The sequence below is a fragment of the Nestor notabilis genome, unplaced genomic scaffold, assembly GCF_000696875.1.
Source record: "Nestor notabilis isolate BGI_N333 unplaced genomic scaffold, ASM69687v1 scaffold9849, whole genome shotgun sequence".
Lineage (NCBI taxonomy): Eukaryota > Metazoa > Chordata > Aves > Psittaciformes > Psittacidae > Nestor > Nestor notabilis.
Genome location: NW_009945039.1, coordinates 483 through 26893, shown reverse-complemented (window position 1 = coordinate 26893; position 26411 = coordinate 483). Strand labels below are relative to the sequence as shown.

General features: G+C 39.6%; 2 protein-coding genes across 2 annotated transcripts; one reads left to right on the top strand and one right to left on the bottom strand.

The window, feature by feature from the left end:
- Nucleotides 1–432: 432 nt before the first annotated feature.
- ACSL5 (acyl-CoA synthetase long-chain family member 5) lies at nt 433–11820 on the top strand. The gene is made up of 20 exons (XM_010022699.1): nt 433–617; nt 1156–1264; nt 1929–1993; nt 2073–2174; nt 2504–2603; nt 3811–3989; nt 4676–4708; nt 4951–5002; nt 5566–5639; nt 6091–6168; nt 6337–6471; nt 6953–7087; nt 7164–7259; nt 7609–7681; nt 8596–8684; nt 8765–8881; nt 9315–9458; nt 10458–10559; nt 10939–11010; nt 11405–11820. Exons 1-20 carry the CDS (start codon nt 462–464, stop codon nt 11543–11545), a joined length of 2052 nt encoding a protein of 683 aa, XP_010021001.1. The 5' UTR covers nt 433–461; the 3' UTR covers nt 11546–11820.
- Nucleotides 11821–16120: 4300 nt separating this feature from the next.
- Nucleotides 16121–24967, bottom strand: ZDHHC6 (zinc finger, DHHC-type containing 6; the record flags this gene model as incomplete). The annotated part of the gene is made up of 9 exons (XM_010022701.1): nt 16121–16709; nt 18222–18265; nt 18354–18499; nt 18885–18926; nt 19246–19413; nt 20867–20920; nt 21504–21665; nt 22655–22814; nt 24876–24967. Coding segments are annotated over 9 exons (972 nt in total), but the record flags the coding sequence as incomplete, so codon positions are not given.
- Between the last annotated feature and the right edge of the window lie 1444 nt (nt 24968–26411).

Below are 26411 nucleotides of genomic sequence, written 5' to 3'. Positions count from 1 at the left end.
AATTTCCGATATTTTAGCAATACTCCCTCCCATTGGAGAACATTTTCTTACTTCTGCTGCTTGCATCACTGAACTGTAGGCATTTTTTGGTCATAATTAATTTGGGAAATTATATACTGCTTTTTTCCCCAGATAGCTTTTTCCTCTTGAATACAATGAATGACATCTGTTCCTTGTCTGACTTCATCAGACTTCAGCTTTTTGTGAAGGTGGATGCAGCATGGATTAAGATTAATGGGGACAGGTGACTTGTGATCTCATTAAGAGGCTTAAAGTATTGCATAAGCATGCTTCATTATTGTACCAGGACTCTTTAGGAGCAAACTGCTGAAATAATTTGTAGTATTGTTTAACAAACTGCTGAAGTAACCATAGCTCATGGGTAGTGAGTGCCCCTAGCTCACGTCTACTAAACTTCCTGTTTGTTTCAGGTTCAACTCTGGCTCCTCTGATCCAGCACAATGATCTGGATACTTCAAGTCTTGTTCTCACCGCTCCCAACACCAGCATTGATTAGTCTTATTGTATTTGGAGCCGGCGTCTTCCTGTGGGTGATAAGCAGGCCAAAACCTGTTTTGCCTCCTGTTGACTTGAACAAGCAGTCAATAGGAATTGAGGTAATACTCTACTTGTGGGTATACATTATTTTGAGCTTAATCTAAATACTGATCCGTTTGGACTCTGGGTATCAGTGGAAATCGGTATACACAGCCTTCTCTCCCAGGTACACAACTCAAGAGTATGGTGGGGAGAAGGGAAGTCTTAAGACACTAAGAGTGGGAAGCAGCTGCTCTTGCCAATAGGATTAGGTGGGCTTTTTACTAGATGGCCTTGGCTGTCACTGACTTTCTTCTGTATTTTAAATCCTTTGCATTGGCTTTGAGGCTAGTGCTAGGCTTCATGTAACGAGGCAAGTAGTAGCACTCAATCTTAGTCAAGGTCTCTCTATGAACTTGCAGTGGAAGTTTAATCTAGGCCATTTAGAAAATTCCTTTGCATATGACTGAGCAGATCAAAATCAGGAAGGAAAATGAGACTTCCTTAAACAAAACAAAGCTATTGAAATGCTTCAAAGGGAATTGCTGGGAGAATGGCTAAGGAACAAATGGTACTGCACCTGTTCTGCACTGTTTCATAACTATGCTCTTTTAATAGGGAGGAGCCAGAAGAGGTGCACTCTTGACAGACAATAACCTCCTTTCTTATTACTATGAAGATAGTAAAACCTTGTATGAAGTTTTCCAGAGAGGACTGCATGCTTCTGGTAAGCTTTGCATCTGCTAGTTAGTATTTGCCTATCACAGGTAAATAAAATTATTCCAAGTTCTTTTGCCTTGTTTCTTGTCTGTAGTAATAATTAAGGACAGCAAAAGCTTTCCTAGCCTTTAGTGGAGTAGAGTGACAAGTGATCATATTCCCCACACATGCACGCTGAGTTAGAATCAGTCTTAGTTGACAGACTGGGCAGGAATAAACATCATAAGCTTAAGACGGTAGAGTCCAGTGAAGAGGCAGAAGATGCTAAGCATCAGAGGCAGCTGCAGGGAGACACCTCTGCTTTGTCTCATGATGTGGTTTTTTAGTGTTAAATTACTGCCTGTTTACAACAGGTATGAATTTGTGCACATGTGACTTCAGGGGTCCCATGCATTGAAATAACTTGCAAGCTATCACTTATTTCCATCTCATGTGCATTGTGAAATGGGAAAATACCACCAAATCTTGGAACCATTGCCTTTAAGGATAGGCCAAGCAGTCCTATGATGTTGGCTTGGGCAGAACGGTTAACTATGGACACTGTGCATTTCCACGGTCTGTGTAGTTAGCTGGATGTCTGACTGAAAATATTTCCCACTTCGTGTTGCATTGAAGTGCTGTACAACTTCAGTACTGAGCTTTACAATTGCTTTTCTGAACTCCTCCATTAGGAAATGGCAACTGTTTAGGCTACAGAAAACCCAAGCAACCTTATCAGTGGCTGACATACAAACAGGTGAGTATTGTACACAACAGATGACTTCACATGGGATCCTGTGTTGTACCACTAAAGTGTGGGAAAACTTATCTTACAGGTTTTGGACAGAGCTCAACACCTGGGATCAGGGCTTCTGCAGAAAGGATGCAAACCACAACCAAACCAGTTTATTGGCATTTTTGCTCAGAATAGGCCAGAGGTAAGAGACAAACTGAATATTCTTTCCTAGAATATTCTAACAGCTTGAGGAGAGGGGAGGGTCTGTATTTAAATAGTTTGAGGCCACATGAGGAACAACTACAGCTGACTTTTCTTTCCCAGTTACTTTATTATTGACTAAGCATATACCGTGCCAGACACATAATACAATCATCTTGAACCCTCACTACTCTTAATCTCACGTACACATGCTTCTTACACAACCCCCACTACTAACATGTGCATGGGCTAGTCAAGCTGTAGGAAATCTGCAGATAATCCTGTCTTGAGCTGCTAGTTTTCCTCAGCTGTACTGTTTTCTCTCTTCAGTGGATCATTTCAGAGTATGCCTGCTACACTTACTCAATGGTTGCTGTTCCACTCTATGACACTCTGGGGCCAGAGGCCATTGTATATATTGTTAAGAAAGGTAAATATTGACTCCCACTATTTCATAACAACTCCTCTAAGAATCTTTGTTTTGAGAAGGCTGAAGTTCAAGGGAATTAGATGCAAAAGTCAGAGTAGCTTTAACCTTACTGCACATACTTTTATAGATTTCTCTAAATGAAGCTGCTTTGCAGGGGGCATGGTCAATGCCTAGAAGAAGTCAGTTGGTTTTGTATGTCTCATAACGTACTGACTACAAGTTCACTGAAGACCTGCTAGATCCTGTGGTTCATCCTGCAATCAGAGTGCTCAACTATTTGCTATTTGAGGTTTTGCAATCCTGAACTCCCACGCTGCCAATCAGACAATGCAGACAGGCTTGCATGCAAATTGACTAGATGTGTGTCTCTGATTTAAAGTTGTAGGGTGTAAAGAGTGGAGGAGGGAAAGGTAAAGATATGCCTAAATCTTTTTAATCTATCTGGTTAAGGGCCTGTTGTTCTATAGAAGCAACAACTAGCATGCCCTCATGGAAGAAACTGGTGAGGAAGCTTGAATAAATCTTCAAAATTTCTTCTTCCAGTTAGGGCAGATTGGGGAAGGGAGGGAAGAGGGGAAACATCCACTGCTGTCACAATGATCTGGGATCTAACCCATAAGCAGGATTTCCAAGAAAAATTGATTCAACAGTTGTGCTGGTGAACCTTGTAAACAGGTCTTGCCTTGAGACTACAGAGCTGTTATTTACTAGGCTAACGGGGAACTGACATGTTCAGGCAAACCCACTTCCTCAGCTGACTTTATGGGAAATGCTTTCATAGTCGCATGAAACTCTTCTACAGGTAGGGAAGGTGAGGCATAAACTCAAGAATTTTAGCTACTTCTTTCAAGCAGGTCTGAATTTATTTAGATTTAAAGATGTCTAAACCTGAACAATCACTGAGGTCAATTTTGAACCTTTATGACAATATCAGGAGTTTAAATCCTTCTCTTGACTGTGACTGGAGATATTTGTCTTCAGTTCCTCAGCATCTGTCCTTGCTTTGTATAACCAAAATCTCAAGTTTGACCAATCAAGTGTCCATGGTAGGAGGAATGTTCTTACCACTGCAAGCCAGCCACAGAATCCATATGAACAAATGCAAATGGCTTTAGAAACAATGCTATGTTCTAAATCTACATTCCACTGAGCTGTCATGCCTTATGTCTTCTAAACAGACTTCTGAAATGTGATTTCTTTTCTGTAGCTGACATAAGCATAGTGATCTGTGACAAGCCTGAGAAGGCACAGGTCTTGCTTGAGAACTGTGAGCAAGAAAAGACTCCATGTCTGAAGACTGTTATTCTCATGGATCTCTTTGATAAAGAGCTCAAGGACAGAGGAGCTAAAGTGGGAGTTGAAATTCTAGCACTGCAGGAGGTCGAGGTAGGTGACTAAAGGCTTCTGCTTGATCTTACAGAGGAATACCTTGCCAGCTAGACATCTGGACCTTCTCTGGCAACTTTGATGTAAGCATTATCCAGTTGTCACACACGTACCTGAGATCTTGATGAGCAGTCATCTTGGAACTTCATATATTTAGCCAAATGAACTTGGAAAGTTCAAACCATTGGCTGAAGTTGTGTCCATGTGTTGTGGGCAGTCAGTATGCATGAAACTGAAGACTCTGTTAGCTTAATTCATGGTGTAGTTGTAACAGGATTTATCAGGTTTTTAAGCTGACAGTTGAGTCTAACTGAACTCTAAGTGCAAATTACTGTCTGCTTTGACATCTCAATACTAGGCTTAATCTTCCAGATGTGATGCACAAATGCAAAGAGTAAGATGTGGCCTCCATTAAATAAAATGAAATCTCTCCACCGAGGACTTCCTTAATTCTTTAATGGCTGCTTTCTACCATTCAAGTTCATGCTTTCCACAACCCCAAGAGAGAGCTTTCCCAAGTTGTGTGTGTTTAAATTCAGGAAGACCAACAGCTTTCTCTGAGACATAGTATCAGGAGGCAAAGTAAAAACAAGTGTTGCATGTGAAATGCAATTACCTATTCACTGATTGCTGTTGCACACCTCTTTCTGCTGCAATTGTTAAACTGTGTTTTCTCTCTAACACAGGAGCTCGGAAGAAACAACATCAGAGAACCAGTGGTAAGTATCTCTGTGGAACAGTTACGAACTGGCAAACGTAGTCGCTGAAAAGACCTTTTGCCTTGCTCCTAGTAGAGGAGACTGTCAGGATTTACTTTGTTTTGTATCTGTCTTGCTGTTTATAAGTGGGATTCCTGGTTCATCCCACTTTAGGAAGTGCATGTAAATGTGATAATTTAAATATGATACACAAATAATAAATATAATCCTTACTCTAACTTTCTGTGTTTTTTTCCCTCTAGCCTCCTAAGCCTGAAGATCTTTGCGTTGTGTGTTTTACCAGTGGAACCACAGGTAGGAGAGTATAAATATATATAGTGATGCTTCCCCACCACAACAATCTCCCTGTGAGGAAGAAAATAGTTTTTCAGCACACACACACACACAAAAGGAAATGATAACAACATAGAAGGAAAGACAGTAAACGAGAACAGTGTCAAGCAACTACTTCAGTTTTACCTGGGACATTGCTGCCACAAGCCAAGTATACTAAGACAGCTTCTTAGAGCTGGGGAAAATAACCAAATGTATGTTGTCTTACCCTATGAAAAATACAGTCTTTATGTTAGAGATTGACTGTTTAACTGTGTATGTATTCTGACCCACCGGGGCTAGAGAAATATCTTGTTGCAGCATTCTTTATGCTACTCCTAATTACTCTGCTGGTTCAGTGGATCTTTCCTTTATATAATATCCCTAGCTGGAAGTGCTCAAGATGGGGCATATTCGTGGTCTCTTAAGGCATCCTATGACTGAACCTAATGCTAACACAGCTCAAACTGAGCCAAACAAGGTGTGGGAAACTGACAGCATAAGCAGTCAGAGCCACAGCTGACCTTTGCTTGATCTCTCCAAAGGTAACCCTAAAGGAGCCATGCTGACACATGAAAATGTTGTTTCAAATGCTGCTGCCTTCCTTAGATGCACAGAGGTAAGCTATTGCTAATGGTGACCTTTAGGCTGTGTCACTTAGTCATGAAACTAGCTTTAATCTGGGCATTTCTGCAAACTACTCACTCAAAGCAAACTCATGTTTTCCTGAATGTCCATGTATCAGTGGGACAATAGTATAGCAAGAAACTTGGTTTAACCTTGAACAAGAACTTCCATACAGAGGTTACTCTAGAATGAGTCAGTCCTATATGCCAAGAGTATTAAACTACTCTATTACAAGTCTTGCCAAAACAAAACTATGTTCATCTAGTACGGCGGAGTTACAGCTGCAAATGTTGAAGAGGGTGATGGATGATCTGAGTTGCTTCAGGTATTGAAGTGTCTATTTGAAAGTACTCAAATTGATCCAAACTTTACTGGCTTCTACTTAACAGTAACTCAAGCAGGCACAGGAAGTGCTAAACTACTTCTCTTTCTTTCCCCTCTAGAACACAGTTGAGTGTACAAGTTCAGATATTGCCATATCCTACCTTCCCTTGGCTCACATGTTTGAGAGAGTTGTACAGGTATGTAAAGATGTATAGTAAAAGGTACAGTAGCCTGTATTTCCTCAAAACCTGTTTACACCAGAACTTTCCTCCCACTGGGCACTGAAAATCATGCTACTTCCCATAGACAATAATTATGGCTCATGAAGCTAGGAGTTACCCTTGACTAGTTTTGTTACTTTTCAGACTGTGGTCTACAGCTGTGGAGCAAAAGTGGGCTTCTTCCAAGGGGACATCAAGTTCCTGACAGATGACATGAAAACCTTGAAGCCAACACTATTTCCAGTTGTACCAAGACTGCTCAATAGAATATATGACAAAGTAAGTGAGCAATTTTAGCTAAATTATCTTCATGTTCATATACAAAGCAAGCATACCAGTTTAAATGAATATTGAATGCATCATAATGTCACCATTAGTCAATTACTCCTTAGCAGGATGAATTCTTTAAAAGCCTTTCTGAGGAGATGGTGAGAGTCCTGTGATCTGGAGTATAAGAACAGCGTACCCAGACATGACTAGACTAAACATGTTGCTGTTCAAGGATGAGAAGTCCATTTACTTTTGGAATGCAAATGAAGTGAGTTCAAACCTAGAAGGATCTCTGTCTCTCAAAGCTATGAGCTGAATATGTCATCAGTAACACAAATTAGTACTGTCCCTGTGTTTGTATCCCAGACCATGGCAGTAGTGAAGACAGACCCAAGAATATCAAAGTAAGATACAGTGCCTCCTAATAAAACAAGAACTGGAGGTACAGATGTGAGTTAAACCCAAGAGTCACCAACACTTTTCCTTCCAGATACAAAGTGGAGCAAAGAGCCCAGTGAAACGCTGCCTGTTAAACTTTGCTGTGACTATGAAGATGGCTGAAATTAAACAGGGCATAGTTCGAAATGACAGCATATGGGATAAGCTAATCTTCAAAAACGTTCAGGTAAGGTATTCCAGGTGTTATTACCAGGTGAGCCATATAGAACTGGAGGATCTGATGGCTTCTATTTCACTTGTAGGAAACCATGGGTGGAAGAGTACGTATAATGGTAACAGGCGCAGCTCCTATATCTCCCTCTGTCCTGACATTTCTTAGAGCAGTATTAGGCTGTCAGGTAAGATGAGTTTTTGATTATGTTTGATTATGCCCAAATATGTGATCAACAATACAGCTGTGGTCCCGCCCAGCTTGTTCTGAGGAGATTGTTGTCAGTCTTCAGTATTTACAGGCTGCTTGATGAGCTCAATGAGCTCCTAATATAGTACATTTGAGAACACAGTTGTCCTGTTCAGAGAATTAGGTGACCAAAGCAAGGTTTGGATAGGTAAACTTGGAGAACGTCTGGTTAGACCAATAAGTCTTGGCTTCCTTCCTAAGAAGACTTGAACACAGGCATAGTTGAAACTGAGCTCTTTTGCACCAATGGCTTGAGGTTCAAAGAATATTCTTCCTTTCTCACACAGATTTTTGAAGCTTATGGCCAGACTGAATGCTCAGCTGGATGCACTTTCACAATGCCTGGAGACTGGACAGCAGGTATGGTAGCTGAGACTTGGAAACTCTCCTACAGCTGTCAACAGGAAGTGGGTGCTCTATTGCCTTTTATTCAATGAAAGTTAAATCCTGGGTACCTAACCTCAGAGTGAGTCTTGGTAACAACAGTCACTTGTGTGCTTAATAATTCTTGACTCAAGTAGGTGAGTCCTTTAGTGAGGACTCAAGTAGATGAGGATCTCTCATGCCATACTATGCCTAAGTGACATAGGTCAGCTTAGACCCTGTCTCATTGTACAGGAAAAGATTGTCTGTACAGAGCTGGGCAAACTGGACAAGGACTTCCCAAATGGCTTTAAGCTTTAGCCCCCAAATAACTTGTTTTACTAAAAGAATTATGACTAAAATGTTAGACATGATACTTGACTATTTTCCTGAAGGAACACCTGATCTTGAAGATTTAGCTTTCTTCTTAGCAAGGATGTTTTTAATATTGGGTATTCTAAATTTAAGCTCTAGTCACTATCTTCGGGAACACAATAACTGCATACAGAGTATAATGAGGATGAAATGCAAGTGAATACCAGGGTCCGTGAGGGAATTTGGTAGAGTGAAGAGTGCTGCGTGGTTGGTGTGGTTGATTACACCAATAAATGGTTCTAAGCATTGAGACTTAGCTGCTATTTATCCTGCATTACCTGTCTGAAAATGGCATTATAATAACTTTCTTGGGCATTTGGTGTCAGACTCCTTTAAACAGTACTGGTTCTTGCTAAAGCAGTGAACAAGGTGTCATTAAGTAGCTATCATTAACTGAGGCCTTTCATATGTAGGGGGCACTTGAGTTCTCCCATACTACTTAAATACCTAGCCTTTGTAGCTTTAGATCAAATAGGGCCAACTGCTAGCAGAATCCCCAAAACATAACTGTCTTTTTGTTTGGGTCTTTTTCTTAGGCCATGTTGGAGCCCCTCTGGTTTGTAATATTGTAAAACTTGATGATGTGGAAGAAATGAACTACTTTTCTTCTAACAATGAAGGCGAGGTAGGTGCCATCTCCTGTACGTGTCAGGAAATACTAGAATGTAAGACCTGTTGACTAACAATGTTCTGTGCTTGCTGTAGGTCTGCATTAAAGGACCTAATGTGTTCAAAGGCTATCTGCAAGACCCTGAGAAGACAGCAGAAGCAATTGATAAAGATGGATGGCTCCACACTGGTGACATAGGGAAATGGTTGCCAGTGAGTAATCATTTAATACAAGCCATCCCTTGGATGTGAATTCCTGACTAGTTTACAGTAATGTGAAAAACTGGAGAAATGAATTCTAAGATAAAAGCCTTACACAATATTTTATTATCATTCACAAAGTAACTCCAGGCAAAGCTCCAAAGACCAATTAGATTACAAGATCTCAACACCTGCTAGGCCGGTAACTAAGACTATGTCACTTCCACAGTGAAGAACAACAAGGTGCCTTGGTTTCTGTCAGAGAAGAATGAAGTTGTCTAATCATGTCCTGAGCTAACTGGAGAAATTAGACAAAGTACCCTTTCTCTCTGTAGAGAGAAAGACGAGTTCCAGACTAGCATGTGCCTTTCATGCAACAAACCCAAACCTATTATCTTACAAAAGCAAGACAGACTTGAGACTAATGGTCTCCTTTAACTTCTAGAATGGGACACTGAAGATCATAGATAGGAAGAAGAATATATTTAAACTCGCACAAGGAGAATACATTGCTCCAGAGAAGATTGAAAATGTCTATGTCAGAAGTGCTGCTGTAGCCCAGGTCTTTGTACATGGGGAAAGCCTGAGGGTAAGTGACGTTAGGAGTGAGGAACCTGTGAGATTCTTCCCTCGAAATCTAGAAGATCGGGGCACAAATGTATGCACACACAAGAGTCCTTGAACAAGATCTGTTTCCCAGAGTGCCACAGTTATAGGGCTGTCCTTCTAGACATATAGCCTTCCCAATTGACACCAAAGAAAACAAGAGCTTGGCATCAAGTTGCAAGCTGGGTAAAGGCTAATTACATACTTATAAATGCTTAGTATGTCAGGTCAGCTCTGGAGAGTTTAGAATCATAGAACGGTTTCAGTTAGAAGGGACCTTTAAAGGTCATCTAGTCCAAACCCCCTGCAATGGGCAGGAACACCTTCAATTAGACCAGACTGCTCAGAGCTCTGTCCAGCCTGACATTGAATGTTTCCAGGGATGGGGCATCCACTCTGGGGCACTTACTCTGGACAACCTGTTCCAGTGTTTCATCACCGTCACAGTAAAGAATTTCTTCCTTATATTTAGGCTAAATCTCCACTCTTTTAGTTGTATGGGTATATACAGATGTATGTACAAACCATTACCCCTTGCCCTGTTGCAACAGGCCCTGTGAAAGAGTTTGTCCCCATCTTTCTTATAAGCCCCCTTCAAATACTGAAAGACTGCAATAAGGTCTCCCTGCAGCCTTCTCTTCTCCAGGCCGAACAACTCCAACCCTCTCAGCCCTTCTTCACAGGAGGAGTGTTTCTCCACTCCTTTGCCACAGACATGTCACCTATGCTAGAGAGGCCATTCTTCAACCTGTAAACCAGCCAAAAGTAATTGTTGAAGTATTCAGCACACATAACAAACTACATTAGTACATTTACTGCTGTCTGATAAGTGACTTGAAAGTCTGTGTAGCTACCTTCCAAACTCTTGAAATGGATGAGGATGTAGATGTGGTTTGTCATAGAGACACTGTCCACAAACAAGTACACATGATTTCAGATGCCTTTTCCTGGTCTCGACATGACTGCTTCCACCTGTTTTCAGTCTTTTCTAATAGGTATAGTGGTTCCTGATCCTGAGACGCTTCCAGAATTTGCAGCAAAACTGGGAATAAAAGGTTCCTATGAAGATCTCTGCAAAAATCCAGTGAGTAGCTGAAAGTTTCTAATGGCTTATAGATAGAATTTAATTCTGAAGTTCACTCTTGCATTGCTTTGACTTCATTCTACCCTCCTTTTTGTAAATTAAACTGGCTCCATACTGGGTGAGTCATGCAAGCAGACTTGCACTAAAAACTGGAATCAAGTATAGGTGTCTCTTGATATTTCAAGGGCTATCACTGCTGCTTTTCTAATGAGAAGATGTGAACTCACAGTGGCCTTAACATGATAAATCTTGAATGTTGAAACACGTATATATATTCTTGCCAACCTCAGTTTTCACTGACTGGGCAATCAGTATGGTCTTGAATTGCAGTTACAGAATGGCAGCTTTACCCACTCTGCTCCTGCTCCATTTCTTCTAGGCAGTGAAGAAAGCTATCTTAGAAGATATGGTCAGACTGGGGAAAGAGGCTGGCCTTAAATCCTTTGAACAAGTGAGTACTCCCACATCCTGCTTGTCACAAGCACTTGTATTGCTAATACAATGGCTGGGAAGTCTTCATTCCTGTTACTGACTGTGTCAGGATGATACCTACGACAGCTGCCCCAGACAACTGATTAAAGTAGGCAGTGGAACACTGACTGGCTGCCTGACTTCTGGTCAAGAGGCAGATGATTATAGAGGGCAACAGTAGTAATTGCTGGGAGATGGAGTGGAGATTAGCCAAAGGCTGCAGGAGCTGTACTGTAGTTCCAGCCTACCCAGTTTAGTTACTGAAACTCCTGAGGCTGAGTTGTTGCACTGAGTTCAAGGAAGGTGAGAAGAACTGTTGTTTATCCTCTAAGTAATTGTGCAAGTGAAGTTGCTAAAATATTTTCTTTTAATAGGTTAAGGACCTGTACATCCACACAGAGATGTTCTCTGTAGAAAACGGACTCTTGACACCAACACTGAAGGCAAAGCGAGCAGAACTTGTTAAACTCTTCCAGAAGCAGATTGAGGCCCTTTATACAAGTGCAGAGGAGTAAGTGGCTGGTTTAAATTAAACTGCATGGAGTATCAGCACAAATCTGTGACACTACATGACCTATGAAGGACACAGGCATGAGTGGAGGGGAGCAAGGAGAACTTCAATATATTTTTTTTTTCTGGTATCCTGGGAAAAATGACTTTCAGATGAAGATGGCTGTAGTATAACTGACAACTGGCAGTGTTCACATGTTGCAGGACTGAGCATCAGCTGTCTAGGCAAAGCCAGAACTTTGATCTTCCTTTGACTGTGACTGAAATGCAGAAACACTCAAGACCCTCAGCCTTTAAAAGGCAGCTGTAACACACTTCTCACTGTCAAAAGCAAATCTTTGTTTTCCTGCTCCAGCTATGAACTCCACGGTGAGCTTTTTGTGGATTGATCTGCAATCAGACTGAAGTCTTTCATGAAGTTACATTTTGGGTGGGGGGAGATGGTTCAAAAACCAAGTTCGGGAAAATAACACTTCAGTTTTTACTTGGAATGCTAGTCTATTTGGGATACCTATCTCAACTCAAGCTGTCACAATTTTAATTGGAACTTAACATCTGTTCTGCAAACACAGAAGTGAATTTCCTGTTCCTAGCCCTGGACCACACAGTACAGGTTATTTTTTAATGAAAATGAGTAGTTGGGCATCAACTGGTTTACAAAGTACATGTGTCTAAAGCAAACATAGTTTATACTGTAGTATGGGAGGCACTGGATCAGTTTTTGCACATTCTCAAATGCGATGGCAGTTATAAAGCCTCTACACTTATGAATTTGAGCCTGGTAAGTGGAAAATTTAGCTGTCATTCTTAAGGATATAGGATGCAATAAATTGTAACTACACAATTAAACCAAAGCCTGTGCGAGTGACTTGTTTCTCTGCTGTAACCAGACTGTCAGCTTCAATGTTTACTGCTGCTTTGAATGCAACTACTGCAGAAAGCTAACTTTTCTATGCTGTCACTGCTCAGCCACAGCTCAAGCCATGAGGCAATAAGATAGTGCCAGACCAGATGTTGCTCTTCTACTCAACTTTCCTTTTCTTGTAGTAAGGCATTATGTACCAGAGTCTTTGATACAGCTTAGCATATCACATGAAATAAGGCATAAGATACCACTTTCTAGGGCTAAAGCTGCTGCTTTAGAAACCTATTTAGGCAAGATGAGTACTGCCTCTATCTATAGAAACAAGCCTTCAGTCAGTGTATGCTGTCTCTGCTGTCCCTGCAGTAGTCTGCCCCTGTAGTAGTCTGCTCTATCAGTCTGAAAGGCAATGCAGTGCTAACAAAGATGTTACATGGGGAGGGAGTACATGCAGCTTTCCTATGCCAGTTCTGTTCTGTACTAGATTCCTACAGCTAGCGGCTGTTCCTCCGTGTACTTAAGTGCTCTTGGTCAGATATCCCAAAATGAAAATGACCAGTAGATTTGTTGGTAGGGAAAGCTCTGGGGCATCTCTAGCTCTGATTAGTAAAAACAACTGACCTAATTCTGTTTCTAGTCTGGCCTCAAAGTCTTTGGCTTTTTCAAGTAACTGCTCTGTCGCTTATTGTGTTTGTCATACCCCGAGGCAGTAAAAGGCTTCTAAGACTCTGGGAATGCATGAAACTATGCTGGTCATCCTTCCCATGATTCCTGAACACAACGTTACTGCTGGCTTGATATTTTCCCCCAATATGAGACTGGTGAGTAAAGAAGGAAGCAGAAGGAAGAAACTTACGCTGAAACTGGGTTTTGGTTCTGATAAGCAATTCAGCTGGGGACAGTAAATGTAATGCAACGAAGAGCTGTATAAACTCGAGGCTGAATCCTATGGTGCCACCTGCTGCACTGCCAGGAAACTACTTTTAGTGTATCAACAAGTGAAACTTTCCCTAAAGCCGCCTGTTCAGATGTTGAAACCCAGCACTCTGTGGTGGGCCCTTCAACCAGCAACGTTCAGACATCGAGCACAGTGCTTCATTCAGCTTAAAGGGATCTCATTTGTGAACTGAGAATGCCTCCTTCTTCATGTTTTACACAGTAGTAACTTTGTACAGGTCACTTCCTAATACAGCAGCGATGCCCTCTTTCAGAAAAGGAAACCTCTCAATCTGTGAACTTGGTTTGCTCTTAATGGCAATTAAGTCTCTTCTCATGATGCTTTAGATTTTTCATGTCTCTGGCTGTTACAGTGACAGATTTGAATGGGTAATGGAACTGTCTGAACAATAAACCATACATAGCAATTCAAGTGTAAATTGGTCTGAAACCAGTCTCTTGGGTGCCACTTCGGCCACATCAACTACTTACACCATATAGATCTGAAGTGAAAACAGGAGCAGTTTAGGTGTGCTTGCACTGAAAGGTACAACAATTACTTCAGGCTATTGTGGGAGCACTAGAGAATGCTACAGCAGGCTTGAAGCACTATTATAAAAACACTTGAGGTAAGGATGGCTACAGGTACAATAAAGTTTAATTCTCTGCAACTTTTTTTTTTCCCATTACACAGACTGGTGCTAAAAAATAACATCTAGTCTTCTCTATTTGCTTTAAAAAGCTCTTGTCTAGCAACTGTCCATTATGAACTGACCCATTTGGTCTGCTGTATAGGTGTGTATACATGCCAAATAACTAGATACCATGACTGATAAATATATGAGTCACATAAGGCATAATATGAATGCTGGTAATATAGCTTTCTTTTACTTAAATTGGAAACAACCTGTATGTACTGCATCAGGAATTAGACTGCCTGATTTCAGCTCTCCAAGTAGTGTAAGAATTGTATACTGAAAGACAATTTGTTAAGTGTATTTTATTTCCATCTCTGTGAAACAACCCCTGTGCTTGCAACTTAATAACTACTGGTTAGTCTCTTCTGTTCCTGATCCACAGAGATATTAAGTGGGAAATACTGACTCGTAATTCATAATTTAGTTTTGATGAGGCTCTTACTTCAATCAACAATCTCGAAACAGTTCTAGAATAATTTTTGAATGGCACAACTAGGCAACTCAATTGTAAAAACTAAATAACCTGCATCTTACTGGCTTCCTAGCATGGGAAGTTCTCTTTTCTCCTCCTGGTCACCACTTTTAGCATTTCGAAAACTAACTATATGGGAGATGTGTAAACTCCAGCACTAGCTTGTATTTGCCCAACTCCTAAGAGATCTGGATTAAAATCAGAAGCTTCTCAGAGAAGAGAACTTTTTCATCATTAATTTCTTGTACTGTTGGTAATCACCTCGTTGCCAAGCGTGAGAATACCAAGGTTTGTCTTTTGCACAGCATGTTGTATATGGTAACCAGCCTCTTCCTCATGAAGAGCTGAGACAGCTGGCACAAGCAGTTATGGCTACAACAGGATGAAACCATGCTCTTCAACTACTAAAAGACATCTACTCCCTTATAAACAGACCACAGCTTAAATTCCCCTCCTAATAGCTAAATATCAACTATTGTCATTAGTTCTGTTACTCTCTTCCTATTACGCTGCTAATTGCTGCCTGATAAAACAGACAGCAGCTACTTGATCATTTCAAAGTCAAGGATAAAAGGTCTTTCAGCTGGAAGACAAGCTTATTTTTGTAATCTTTCTTTGGTTCTAGACTCCAGACACGGAACAGAAACTACTGCAGTTGAGACTAGCATTCCATGCAGTTTGGAAGATCTCACATTTCTGCTCATATTCCAAAATAGCTCCATCCTGCTGAGTTACAGCCTTTCAGCTCTTGCTAGCAGGGAAACTAGGAGTATGATACACTCTTATACATGTAACAAAGTCTGCTTCTAAAAATGAAATGCTTCGATTTCAAGAGGGGCAAAGTACCTGCTTGCAAGCTACTGCAACTGATCACTAACTCCCCATTGCCGCAGCTCAGAAATGACCTAGGATTACGGCTCACCATTGGCATTAACGCACAGCAGGCCTGGCCTAACAAAAACCCTCTCTTGGTGATGGAGATGAAAAGGCTGAGAGTAGAATCACACAGGAGTAATGCTGGCTTGTCCGGATGTAGTTATTTCTCTGTACGCTTAATACTGTTTAAAAAATGCTCATCTGAGAAAACTCATGGAGGTGGATGTAAAGCAGGTATTAGTTTAGAACACCAACTTGCAAATACTCCCAACATGTGACATGCAACTGCACTAACTCTGAGAGAAAGAAAACCACTTGTTGCAGTTAGGATACATTCAGAAAGCCTTCAGTTGGTACAGGTTACTGCATCTTAAGGTCCTCTTTCTAATAATTCATACCAGATGCTAAATAAAAATGCTTTAGGAAAGGCGTCAATCACTCAGTAGCAAATAGGCTTACAAAATTTTTTATTCTTGGCTCTACTGCTTCCTTTCACCCCAAGATGGATCAAGAACTCTAGTCCCCTGGGTACACACTCATATTTCAGAGGGAGTAGGTACAGCTAGCTATATTTTTTTGACCATTAAAAGCACAGAATGTTCTTACAGCAAAAGCTACAGCCATTCTAACCTTGAAAAACAACTTACAACTCTGAAACCTTTACAACCCAGTCATTTCATGTTCCCATGCGTATAAACAAGTTCTTGTAGCTCTAAGAACAATTAAATCCACAAGTGAGTATGAATGTATCATTTATTTGAGGTGGACAATTCACACCATTAAAAGTCACAGGTAACAAATTTTATCTTGAATTTGAATCAGACATTTATTTTATAGCTTTCAGGGGCAGCTTCAGAGAAAGTAAAATACAAAAGATACGTAGCACGCACCACAATCTGATGCGGTTGAGGAAAACACCTAAATCATAAACCCTCAGAATGCAATTGAAACAGCAAAAGGAAAAAAAAAACCCTGACACAGGATGAAAAAGATGCATCTTGAAGGCAATCCACCAAATGGCTTCTTCAATTATTTATTGTTAAAAAAGTATGCAAACCATGGCACAGGCATATCCAACCCTTTCAGCTGCGAGGAAAGGAAAACCTTGTCCTAACAAACATATTCATTGCATAAATCTGAAGTCATACGCAGAAAATTTCAAGTAAAGGATTGTGGTCTGAAGTAAAAATTCCATTTCTTATTTAAAAAAAAAAAAAAAGGCTATCTGTTTTTCTTCTCTCCATCCACTGGTTGATCCGTTTCTGAGTCATACTGGCATTTTTCCACACATTTTCTAGGGAACCAGCCTCGTTCTCTTATTGCACCTTAAGACATGAAAAGTTGCATTAACTTGGAACAAAACATTACCCACTATAGATGAAAAACACAGGATTGGAAGAGGTATCAAGAGGTTACACCCAGGTTACTATATTCTCCAAGGACATCTAATCATTCCCAACATTACTGTCTGAGGATGCATCAATTCTCTCCCACTGCCTAAAACGTTTTCAGAGATCTCCAAAGTTTTCCAGTGCTCTACCTTCCTTAACAAAAATCTTTCCTAATACCCTGTATCTGAATCTTTCTGACTACAATTCAAGTTCACAACTCCTCTTTCTACACACCACAGACACAGGAAGCAGCTAACAACCTTCTCCACAACAGTTTCATGCAGCTGACGACTATTTGTACATACCCTGGGCTTTCCTCTATCTCCTTTTTCTCCCCAGGCAAGCCACCCAAATTCTTCCAGCCTTCCCTTATAGGTCACATTTTCTATTACTCCGATTATTATCATTGTTTTCCTCTCAACCCTTTACAGCTGATCTTCCTTTTTCTTGAGATGCTTTTAGTTGTGGCAGTATTTCACCTGAGTCTCTGCCAGTGTTGAGTAGGATGGAAAGATTACTTCATGCATCTCAGAAGCTATATGCTTTTTTCTTTCTTGGAAGTGTTGACTCATCTTAAGATTATGATTAACTGTTTTACTCACAAGAACTGCTACTTAATAATCAATTTTTCCATCTTGCTATAGTGCAGCTTGTTACTCTGGCATTATCATAGCATTTTGCTATGCAGTCCTAACAAATATTATCCTATTTTTGAAGCCTAGTTCTCCAAAAAGCCGATGTTATTTTGAACTCGGCTCAGGGGGAACCTTACTCCTCTCTCTATAACTAACTGAAAGGAGGTTGTAGTGAGATGGGTATCTATCTGTCCCTTCTCCCAAGTAACAAGTGATAGGACCAGAGGAAATGGCCTCAAGCTGCACCAGGGGTGGTTTAGATTGAATATTAGGAACTATTTCTTTGGTGAGAGGGTAATCAGGTATTGGAACAGGCTTCCCAGGGAAGTGGCAGAATCACTATCCCCAAAAGTGTTCAAAAATCGTGCAGATGAGGCCCTCAGTGACATTGTTTAGTGGTGGTCTTGGCAGTCCTGGGGTAATGGTTGGACTTGATGATCTTAAAGGTTTTTTCCAACCTAGTTGATTCTATAAGGTGTTTAGATAGGAATTCTCAAGGTGTTTAAGAAAGTCTGCTATTTAAATATCAAAACAAGAAATAATCGTTAACCTCATTAAGAGTTTAGAAGTCTAACTTTTTCTTCAATATGAAGAAGTGTCCCACTTCCCACTCAACCTTCAATAAACTTCAAGACTGGCAAGTCTACTAGATACAAAAACTGTGGATGTGGTCTTAGAAACGAGTGCCAGTAAGATCAGTCGTTACACCTTTTAAGAACTGAACATGTAATATTGTCCACATTTCTAGACAACTATAACAGTGATTTGTAATTTTCAACAGAAAAAAATGAAAATAACTGCTTCATAATACCATCAGCAGCTGAGTCGAGAATCTTCTCACCATACATCCAGTGGCTGGGGAAGAAAGCGTAATAGGTAATTAGATGCCAGAACTCATCTCAGTATTTCTTTTAACCAAACATAAAGGTGTGGAGCCACTAACTTTAAGCCTCTTGTGGCTAAAATCAGATCCCCTTTACTCAGTGCAATTCTAGGTTCTTCAGAACACGGTGTTGTGAATAATGTTTTAACACCTTTAGTCACAGGGCAGCAGACACCACTGTAATCTTCTATTGCTCGATACCGCACCTACAAATTCGAACACAACATGACAGTCTATTATTATAAGGAGTTATGGCCTTGCTGACAGTTTCATACCAAGAAAGCCAAGTCAAGCATACCTTCTGATTTGAGCATAATGACAATGCCTGTCAAAGGGTCTCTAAATTTTTAATTAACTGCTTAATAATGAAGCATCTTTATTATCATGTTTATTACCACCTAAGGAGCAAATGCAAAGAAAGCTAAATGCTAACGTTAGTTAAGCAGAGGCTGCAGCATATTTTTTGTGTAGAAACACAAAGCCTTTATCTAATTGCTAAGTTTAAAATAAATAAATTGTTTCAGCAATTACTTACATTTACTTATACTGATATTTCAAAGTCATTTCAGACCAAACTTCACAAATACTTACGCTTCTTACTCGCTTGTCTGCTTTCTGTTTCAGTTGCTCTATCTATAAATGATTACAAATAGAAATTCAGGCAGTGTTTATTTTAAGAGGACTTGTGTATTCAACACAACATTAAGTCAGGTATTGAAACTATTCAACAAACACAGGAAGTATCATTAGCATTTAAAAGCACTCACAAAAGCGTAACTTTTTTAGTCTACCAAAAATAGGCGAACATATGACAGAACTCTTGTTTCATAAATACATATATTACTAGTCAGCCTATTTTGGTGATTTACAACACTGGTATATTACTGTAAAGGAATGCAGGCAATTGGATACTGGGGAGGATTAACTTGAGATATCATTGAATCTCAATTACCGTCAAACTATACTGATGACAGCCATCTCTTACTGGCCAATCCAGGCCATCTCCCTCAGGAATCCCAGACCATGTAAACACTTGCTTGAAGTTCTTCCATTTACTTCCCATGTCATAGGGAAAAATAAAGGTCTCACCCGTTTGGTAGTACTGGATTCTGTCTTTGGCCTGGAAAGTAATTAAGAAATACAGTACATAAAAACATGCCCTACAAACTGCAATCGAGCAGTAGATATTAAGAAGGCTGGGTCATAAGTCCTGTTTGGGTCCATGAGACCTGAAGGAAAACATTTTGAAGGAAGAGCAGGAAATTCCTGCTATACTAACCCAGGCTTTTAAAGCTACTTACAACAATCAGCATTTTGAAGTATGCCTTGCCATGCCCCCCATTTACTTGTTAACAAAAGAATCAACTGGCTTTTTTTAAGAACTGTGCCTGATGCCTGACCATTTCTCAGTTACATACAGAGACTTTCACAGCTCATGATTCTATGATTAACCATTGTGAGAATAATTCAGCATTGGTAGTGTCTATTTCACCTCTAAGAATTGCGTATACAGGAATGCTTTGAATCTCCCACAACCTGCAGCCATGAACCTTTCATTCTCTCAGTAACAATGACATCTAGTGGAGCAGGCACAGAAGAGTTTGTCCTCTGTTGCAATAATGTAATTTTTATTAAACACTTATGTATTACAGTCTGTGTTCAGTTTTCAGAAGAGATATATTAGCAGTCTGTATTTCACAATAAAAATATTAGGATATGATTCCAAATTCTACTATGTAGTTGTAACAGGGTTTTCTTTCATTTATATTCCATTGTCCTATTATTCAAAGGTCTAATAGGACTAGGATCCTGCTAAGCTAGATTCTGCGCAAAGAGAAAGCATGACAATACTTATGGACTTACATACAGTCAAGATCCTAATGCTAATTTTGACACAGAATAAAAGAAAGATAAGGTAATAATGAAATGTTTGTGATCTTATACAAAATAACCTGGTAGCACTGAACTAGTTTCTAAACACTGAGTCGGTTTTGCTTCATCTGAAGTTAGTTTCTGCTTGGCTACATTTCTTCTGAAAAATCTTGAGAAAATCTCTATAAAGATACGGAAATCAAAGAAAAATTTAGACGAGAAAAGACTAGGTATCATTATCTTCCACTACTTCTTTGAAATCAAGGAAAATAATTCCAAGTTTAATCAGAGAAGTAGGAAAAAAGAAAAATCGTGAGGCCAAGCACGCCACCTAGAATGGGGAGGTGGACAATTTAAAGACATAGACAGGCACAGTTAGAAGCAAAGACAACTCAAGTTTCAGCTGAAAACACCCACATATTCAAAGTACATAAGCAAAGTCTCTTAAAAGTAAATATTTTATTATGTTCAGACCAATTCCGCCAAACAAAAAAGAGAAATCTATGGAGTTAAATGATTTCTCATCTATTTCAATGAATTTCAGAGGCAGTAAAAGAAAAGCTGGTTGTACATGTTAAGTCAGCAGTGAATTGAAATGACACCTTTGGTTTAAATCCAGAGGTGGTGAAACAAGAAATCAGTAACTATGGAGAGTAAACTTTGTAACAATGCAGTAGAATAATACTGTAATAAAAACTTACCTTTTCTTCAATCCAAGACTCGATTGAAGTTTTATTTGTCAAAATGACTTTCATCTAAAATAAAAGTGTTAGGTGAAATTAGTGTTGACTTTCTGCAGAAATACATCAGCTAGGCAAAAACCCCCTTCATTTAACAAACTGAATTTGCCTTGAAGAACAAACCAACTTTTAAAGGCTTAAAAATGTTCAGAATTAAGATTCAGCAGATACATGCTAATGCTGTCCTCTAAAACTATACACTTAGTATCACACAGTATTTCAGTTTATGCTTAAAATGCATACTTTTATTTCCTTCCAAAGATCTCAAACTTTTGAAGTAATACATCAGGCATGTTTATACCTATCCTCAGACATAGGAGCGTGTACTCCTGAAATACCAAGTATTTTGCCTTTTAGAGGGAGTTTATAAAGCCCATTTTATGTTTCCTTAGTGCATTAGATTTTCACCTCTAAGTTCTCCCACAAAAAATAACTGCGGTACAACACAGGAACTGGGACAAAGCAACACAAACCTCTGGACACAGCAACATAAGCTCTAAGCAGCTGCTCCCATCTCAATTCCAAATTCTTTTTCTGCTCCACAAGCAGGCAAAACTTACAGCTTTTAACTTCTTTGTAACAGAAGCCATAAACTTACCTGGATAATAAACAGCATACCAACAGCAATAGTTGTTCCTAATGCCAGTCCTAAGGCAAATAAAGATGCAGCAAATGCAGACAGTCCAAAGGGAATAATGGGTCGAGGGTCTCTTTTGGCTGCACTCATGTCAATCTTTACAGAACTCCACCCAAAAGATATCTGCAAAGGGAAAGTATCATTCAGGTTTAGGACATTTTGACTGCAGAAACACAACAAGTTGCCAATAAAAAAACCTGGCTCTGAAGTTAAGCATCCAACTTCAGACATTTTATAATGCAAATGGAGTTATTAAAAAAAATTATCCAGAAGACTTCTCTTCTTCAGAAATACATTCTTTGCTAGATGTGGAACTTCTCTAGATGGAAAATGAACGAACATCACCATCTTGCAAGCTCCACAAGTTAGGCACAAAATCAACAAAAAAAATCTGGACTTTGGCACATTAACAAAAACACATTCACCAGTTTCAGATAGAATATGTTCATATAACACAGTACCCATTTTCAACACTACAGGTTTTCCTCTAAAAGCTTTTGAAGATAACAGTTCCCCAGCATTACTGCTCTGCAAATACAGCACACAGCCTTCACCCGTTACACTCAATAGATATTTTCAAGCTCTTTGTTGCAACCACAAAGGCTGAAATCAAAGCTCATAATCTTAACCATGGATCTGAGATAAGGGATGTATTCCAGAACAAGCTTTGCTCATTGTTGCTGTGGTTAAATTTTTCCATTTAAAAACAAATCCAACATAATTTATTTTTAGTTCCATAACTAATGTACTTTTCTCTTCCCCGTTGAAGAATTGAATACAATTCTAAAAAAGTGGCAAGCAAAAGGAAATAAATAGCATCTAACTTGTCTGCTGGAAATAAATAGCAGCTAGTTTCCGTGCCAGCCAAAACACAGCCTGTCTCTCTCCATATAAAGTGCTACTCAGAAACTGTCTTCAGTTTCTACAAAAGTCCCAGTGATGAAGACAAGCAACTTCTCACAGGCAGAGAGCAGAACTTAGAATATATATTGAAAGATTAACAAGGAATTCCACGTGCTGCTTCTCAGGAAAGCAAATTGTCTCACACTTTCAGAAATAAATTACCCATCTGACTTAAATAATATTTTAAACATTTAATTATGTTTTCTTACTCTGTTGTAAAGCTGAGTGTACATAGTCATAACAAATATGAAAGAAGCATGAATGCATCCAAGTGGAGCTAAGAGGAGAAACAGAGTGAAAGATGCGTGATTCTGGTACCCACAACAGTTGTTGATCCAAGGACAGTGGTGATCCATCTTCATGACACATCTGTGAATAATAAATATTGATTAACATAAAAGACATTTATGATGTTTTTCAAAAAGCTCATAGAAAAAGACAGCTAACTTTCTATTACTCAACCTTCATTCGTTCATTTAAACCCACCAATTTCTGACAGATTAACATAGTTACTTCTTTTTTTGTTACTATTCAGAATGGTATTTCATGTTGTAGAGTGTAAGCAAGCAAAACAAGAAGTGCCCCCCAGGTCCTACCATCCCTTAATGATCCCCCCTCCTCTTTACTCAAATTTGGTAGTTGATAATAAACCCCATATTACAGAGTCAGGAGACAGAGGCCTAGAATGTCAACAAAATAATTAGGCACTACTGTTATTGCCATTTTTTTTAAATAAGTACACCAGGAAAATAAATGAAATACCAGATCCCCTGTGAACTACTTGCAGAAAGAACATAAAAAGATTGACAAAATTAAGTGAATTTCTTTTCAGTAGACCCTCTGAAAGCTTTATCAATTGCTATGTATTGACCTGACACTACTGTAAGACCTTTTCAGATACCTTTTAACAAGCATAAATACCTTACAGACCCTCTTGTATTCAACATAAGGCTGGTTATTTTTCTGTAGCTTACAGGCGCAAAAAACTCCACCTGATAATCCACATCCCAAATGGCACTGATTTAACTTAACAGGTTTAAAAGTCACCAATTATAATGTTGCAATTCATGTGCACCAAATCTAACTGATAAACAAACGATTGAATTGCACAAATATCCAGCTCCTCTGAAAATAAAAGTTAATTGTTTTAGAACTACTGACCTCATTATCTTTTATGCTATTCCATTCCCAATAGGAAGTTCAGTTTCTCCCTTTTAAGAATTAATTACTCTTTGTTAATGCATGCTCAACTGTCACTGTACAATTTCTCAAACATGCAATCATAACTACAAGCACAAGCATTTCTGAAGAAGCTCCCAGGTCTCAGCTAGAAACCTTACCCCATTCAGGTGGGCCACAAGAAGTAACTCCATTCGTACACTGAAACTTGCCATAGCACAGAATACTTTCAGCAATGGTTTAAGTTACCTACTTAATTGCAACAGGCTGGAAATATGTGTGGAATTAGTTACTTTGGCCACAGTTGAGGGGGGCAGAAAATTCTTAAAGTGCATTGTCAAAATGATTTGGAGAATGTGCTGCAGTGTCTTCTGTTTTATTTGACAAGAGAAATTATTTAAGAACCTGCTTTTGCAAAGACAATCATCAGGATCTGCTGCCATTTTCTACACAGTCCTCAGTGTAAATACTGTCACTCTAGGAAAAGAGTCTAATTTTAAATCTTGGGATGACACAGCCAAATTACAGCACTGCTCTACAGTTTCAGTCTCTGCTTCCCAGAAGCATACTAACTGCACATCCTTGTGTTTTTAGAAATAACAAATCAACACACATGTTCTAATATCCTCTTACCATGTTCTCTAATAGTCCTTCACAGGAGGACCTGCTCAGTAAATCCAGAATAAATGCAACTACAGCTTGGACTGTAGACAGCTGAAGTGGCTTGTTTTTTTCCAGCTGCATTAAATTCCAGTGCAGCTATTTATAATAAAAGCATTCTTTACCAAAACAACACTTTAGCAAACAATAAAGAGCAGTCCAAAATTTCCACTCAAATCAATGTTTAACTCCCATTGGGAAAGATGATAGAATAGGCTTTTCTACTCCCTGAGCAGGTAAATGTTTAGACTCGTAACTTACAAAGGACTTTTTAAGTAGCTGTTTACACAGGGTCACTTTCCTGAAACAGTACTGCGATGTTTTGTTAATACTGTCAAGAAGTTCTTAAAAGGAAATTATTTCAACCTAAAAACAAAATGTTAAAGACAGATTTATGTATTAAACTAAAACACAGTAAAACCATACAGAGACCATACAACTACAAAGTGGAAATATTTGAAACAGAAGTAGTGTTCATACAGTAAAGGTGCACAAGACAAGACTTGGAAGAACAAATTATATTAATAGCTCATCATCAGATTTGAAGCTGCTTTAAGATGGACTTAAAACAATTTTAAAGAAAGACAGTACCTGTTACACTTTCGACAGTGGTGTGAACGTGGTGCCTTATAAGACTGACACACTTTACAGTATTGGAGATACATGCAATCCTGAGATTTTTCCTTTAAACAGAAGAATAGACACGTTAGATGTATACATAATTCTACCAGCAATACGTATCTTGACACTTTCCTAACCTAGGCATTTTTGCTTTCTTCTGGCAGGGTGTGTTTCATAACCCAACCCTCTTTAATGGTAGGTGATGAAGAAAGAAAAAGCCAAAATGAAATAATCTCTTGGCTATCAACACAGCCATCTCCCACTGTTGAAAGTGCTGACTGCTAAAAGAAATAAACAGTTATTTCATCAGGAAGAGTGTACAAGCAGGGTTTTAGAGTGAAGTTCTGGGAGTAAAGAAAAAAAAGCATGAGGCCTTCATAATTGTTAAAAACAGCTTCTGCATCTTGTCACTCCATTTTATGCCATAAGCCAATCTGGGCTTACTACCAAGACGCAGTACCAGTAAGCACTGATGTTCAGCTATGGCTGATGAGAAGCCAAGCAGGGCCTGGCAATGTGCACTGGCAGCCCAGAAAGCCAACTGTATGCTGGGCTGTATCAAAAGGAGCATGACCAGCAGGTTGAGAGAAATGATTCTGCGCCTCTACTCCACTCTCATGAGACCTCACCTGAAGTACTGCATTCAGCTCTGGGGCCCCAAGATACAAAGGATGTGGACCTGTTGGAATGAGTCCAGAGCAGGTCACAAAGATGATCAGAGGGCTGAAGCACCTCTCCTAGGAAGACAGGCTAAGCTTTTTCAGCCTGGAGAAGAGAAGGCTCTGGGAATACCTTATAACAGTCCCCCCACAACTAAAGGGGGCCTACAAGAAACTTGGGAGAGGGACCTTTTACCAGGGCACATAGGAATAGGACAAGGGGAAATGGCTTTATATTGAAAAAGAGTAGATTTAAATCAGACATTAGGAAGAAGTTCTTCCCTGTGAGGGTGGTGAGACACTGGCACAGGGTGCCCAGAGAAGCTGTGGCTGCTCCATCCCTGGCAGTGTTCAAGGTCAGGCTGGACAGGTTGGAGCAACCTGCTCTAGTGGAAGGTGTCCTTGCCCATGGCAGGGGGTTGGAACTAGATGACCTTTAAGGCCACTTCCAACCCAAACCATTCTATGATTCTAACTAGTTCTTATTTGCCACCCATTTCTCTTACACACACCCATAAACCAAGTACAGCAAAACGACAGACTGGGAGACTTGTACACAGCAAGTAGTAATACTGGCCAAAATCTTCTGCTTACAAAGTGGAATGCTCAGTTTTTCTGCCAGATGAGATCAGGATCCTCCTCTCACTAGACTAGACTGTCCTGAGAAATATTCCACAAATAGAAATGTGATTATTACTAATCTTCATATCATGCCACTGGACCACAAACTCTGGCCAGCTCTCTTGAGATACTGAACCTTTATTGGTAGGTCCTTCACTACTACTCATCCAAGAGATTACTAAGGCAAAGGAAATGGAATTTCTACCTTAACTTACAAAACTGTGTT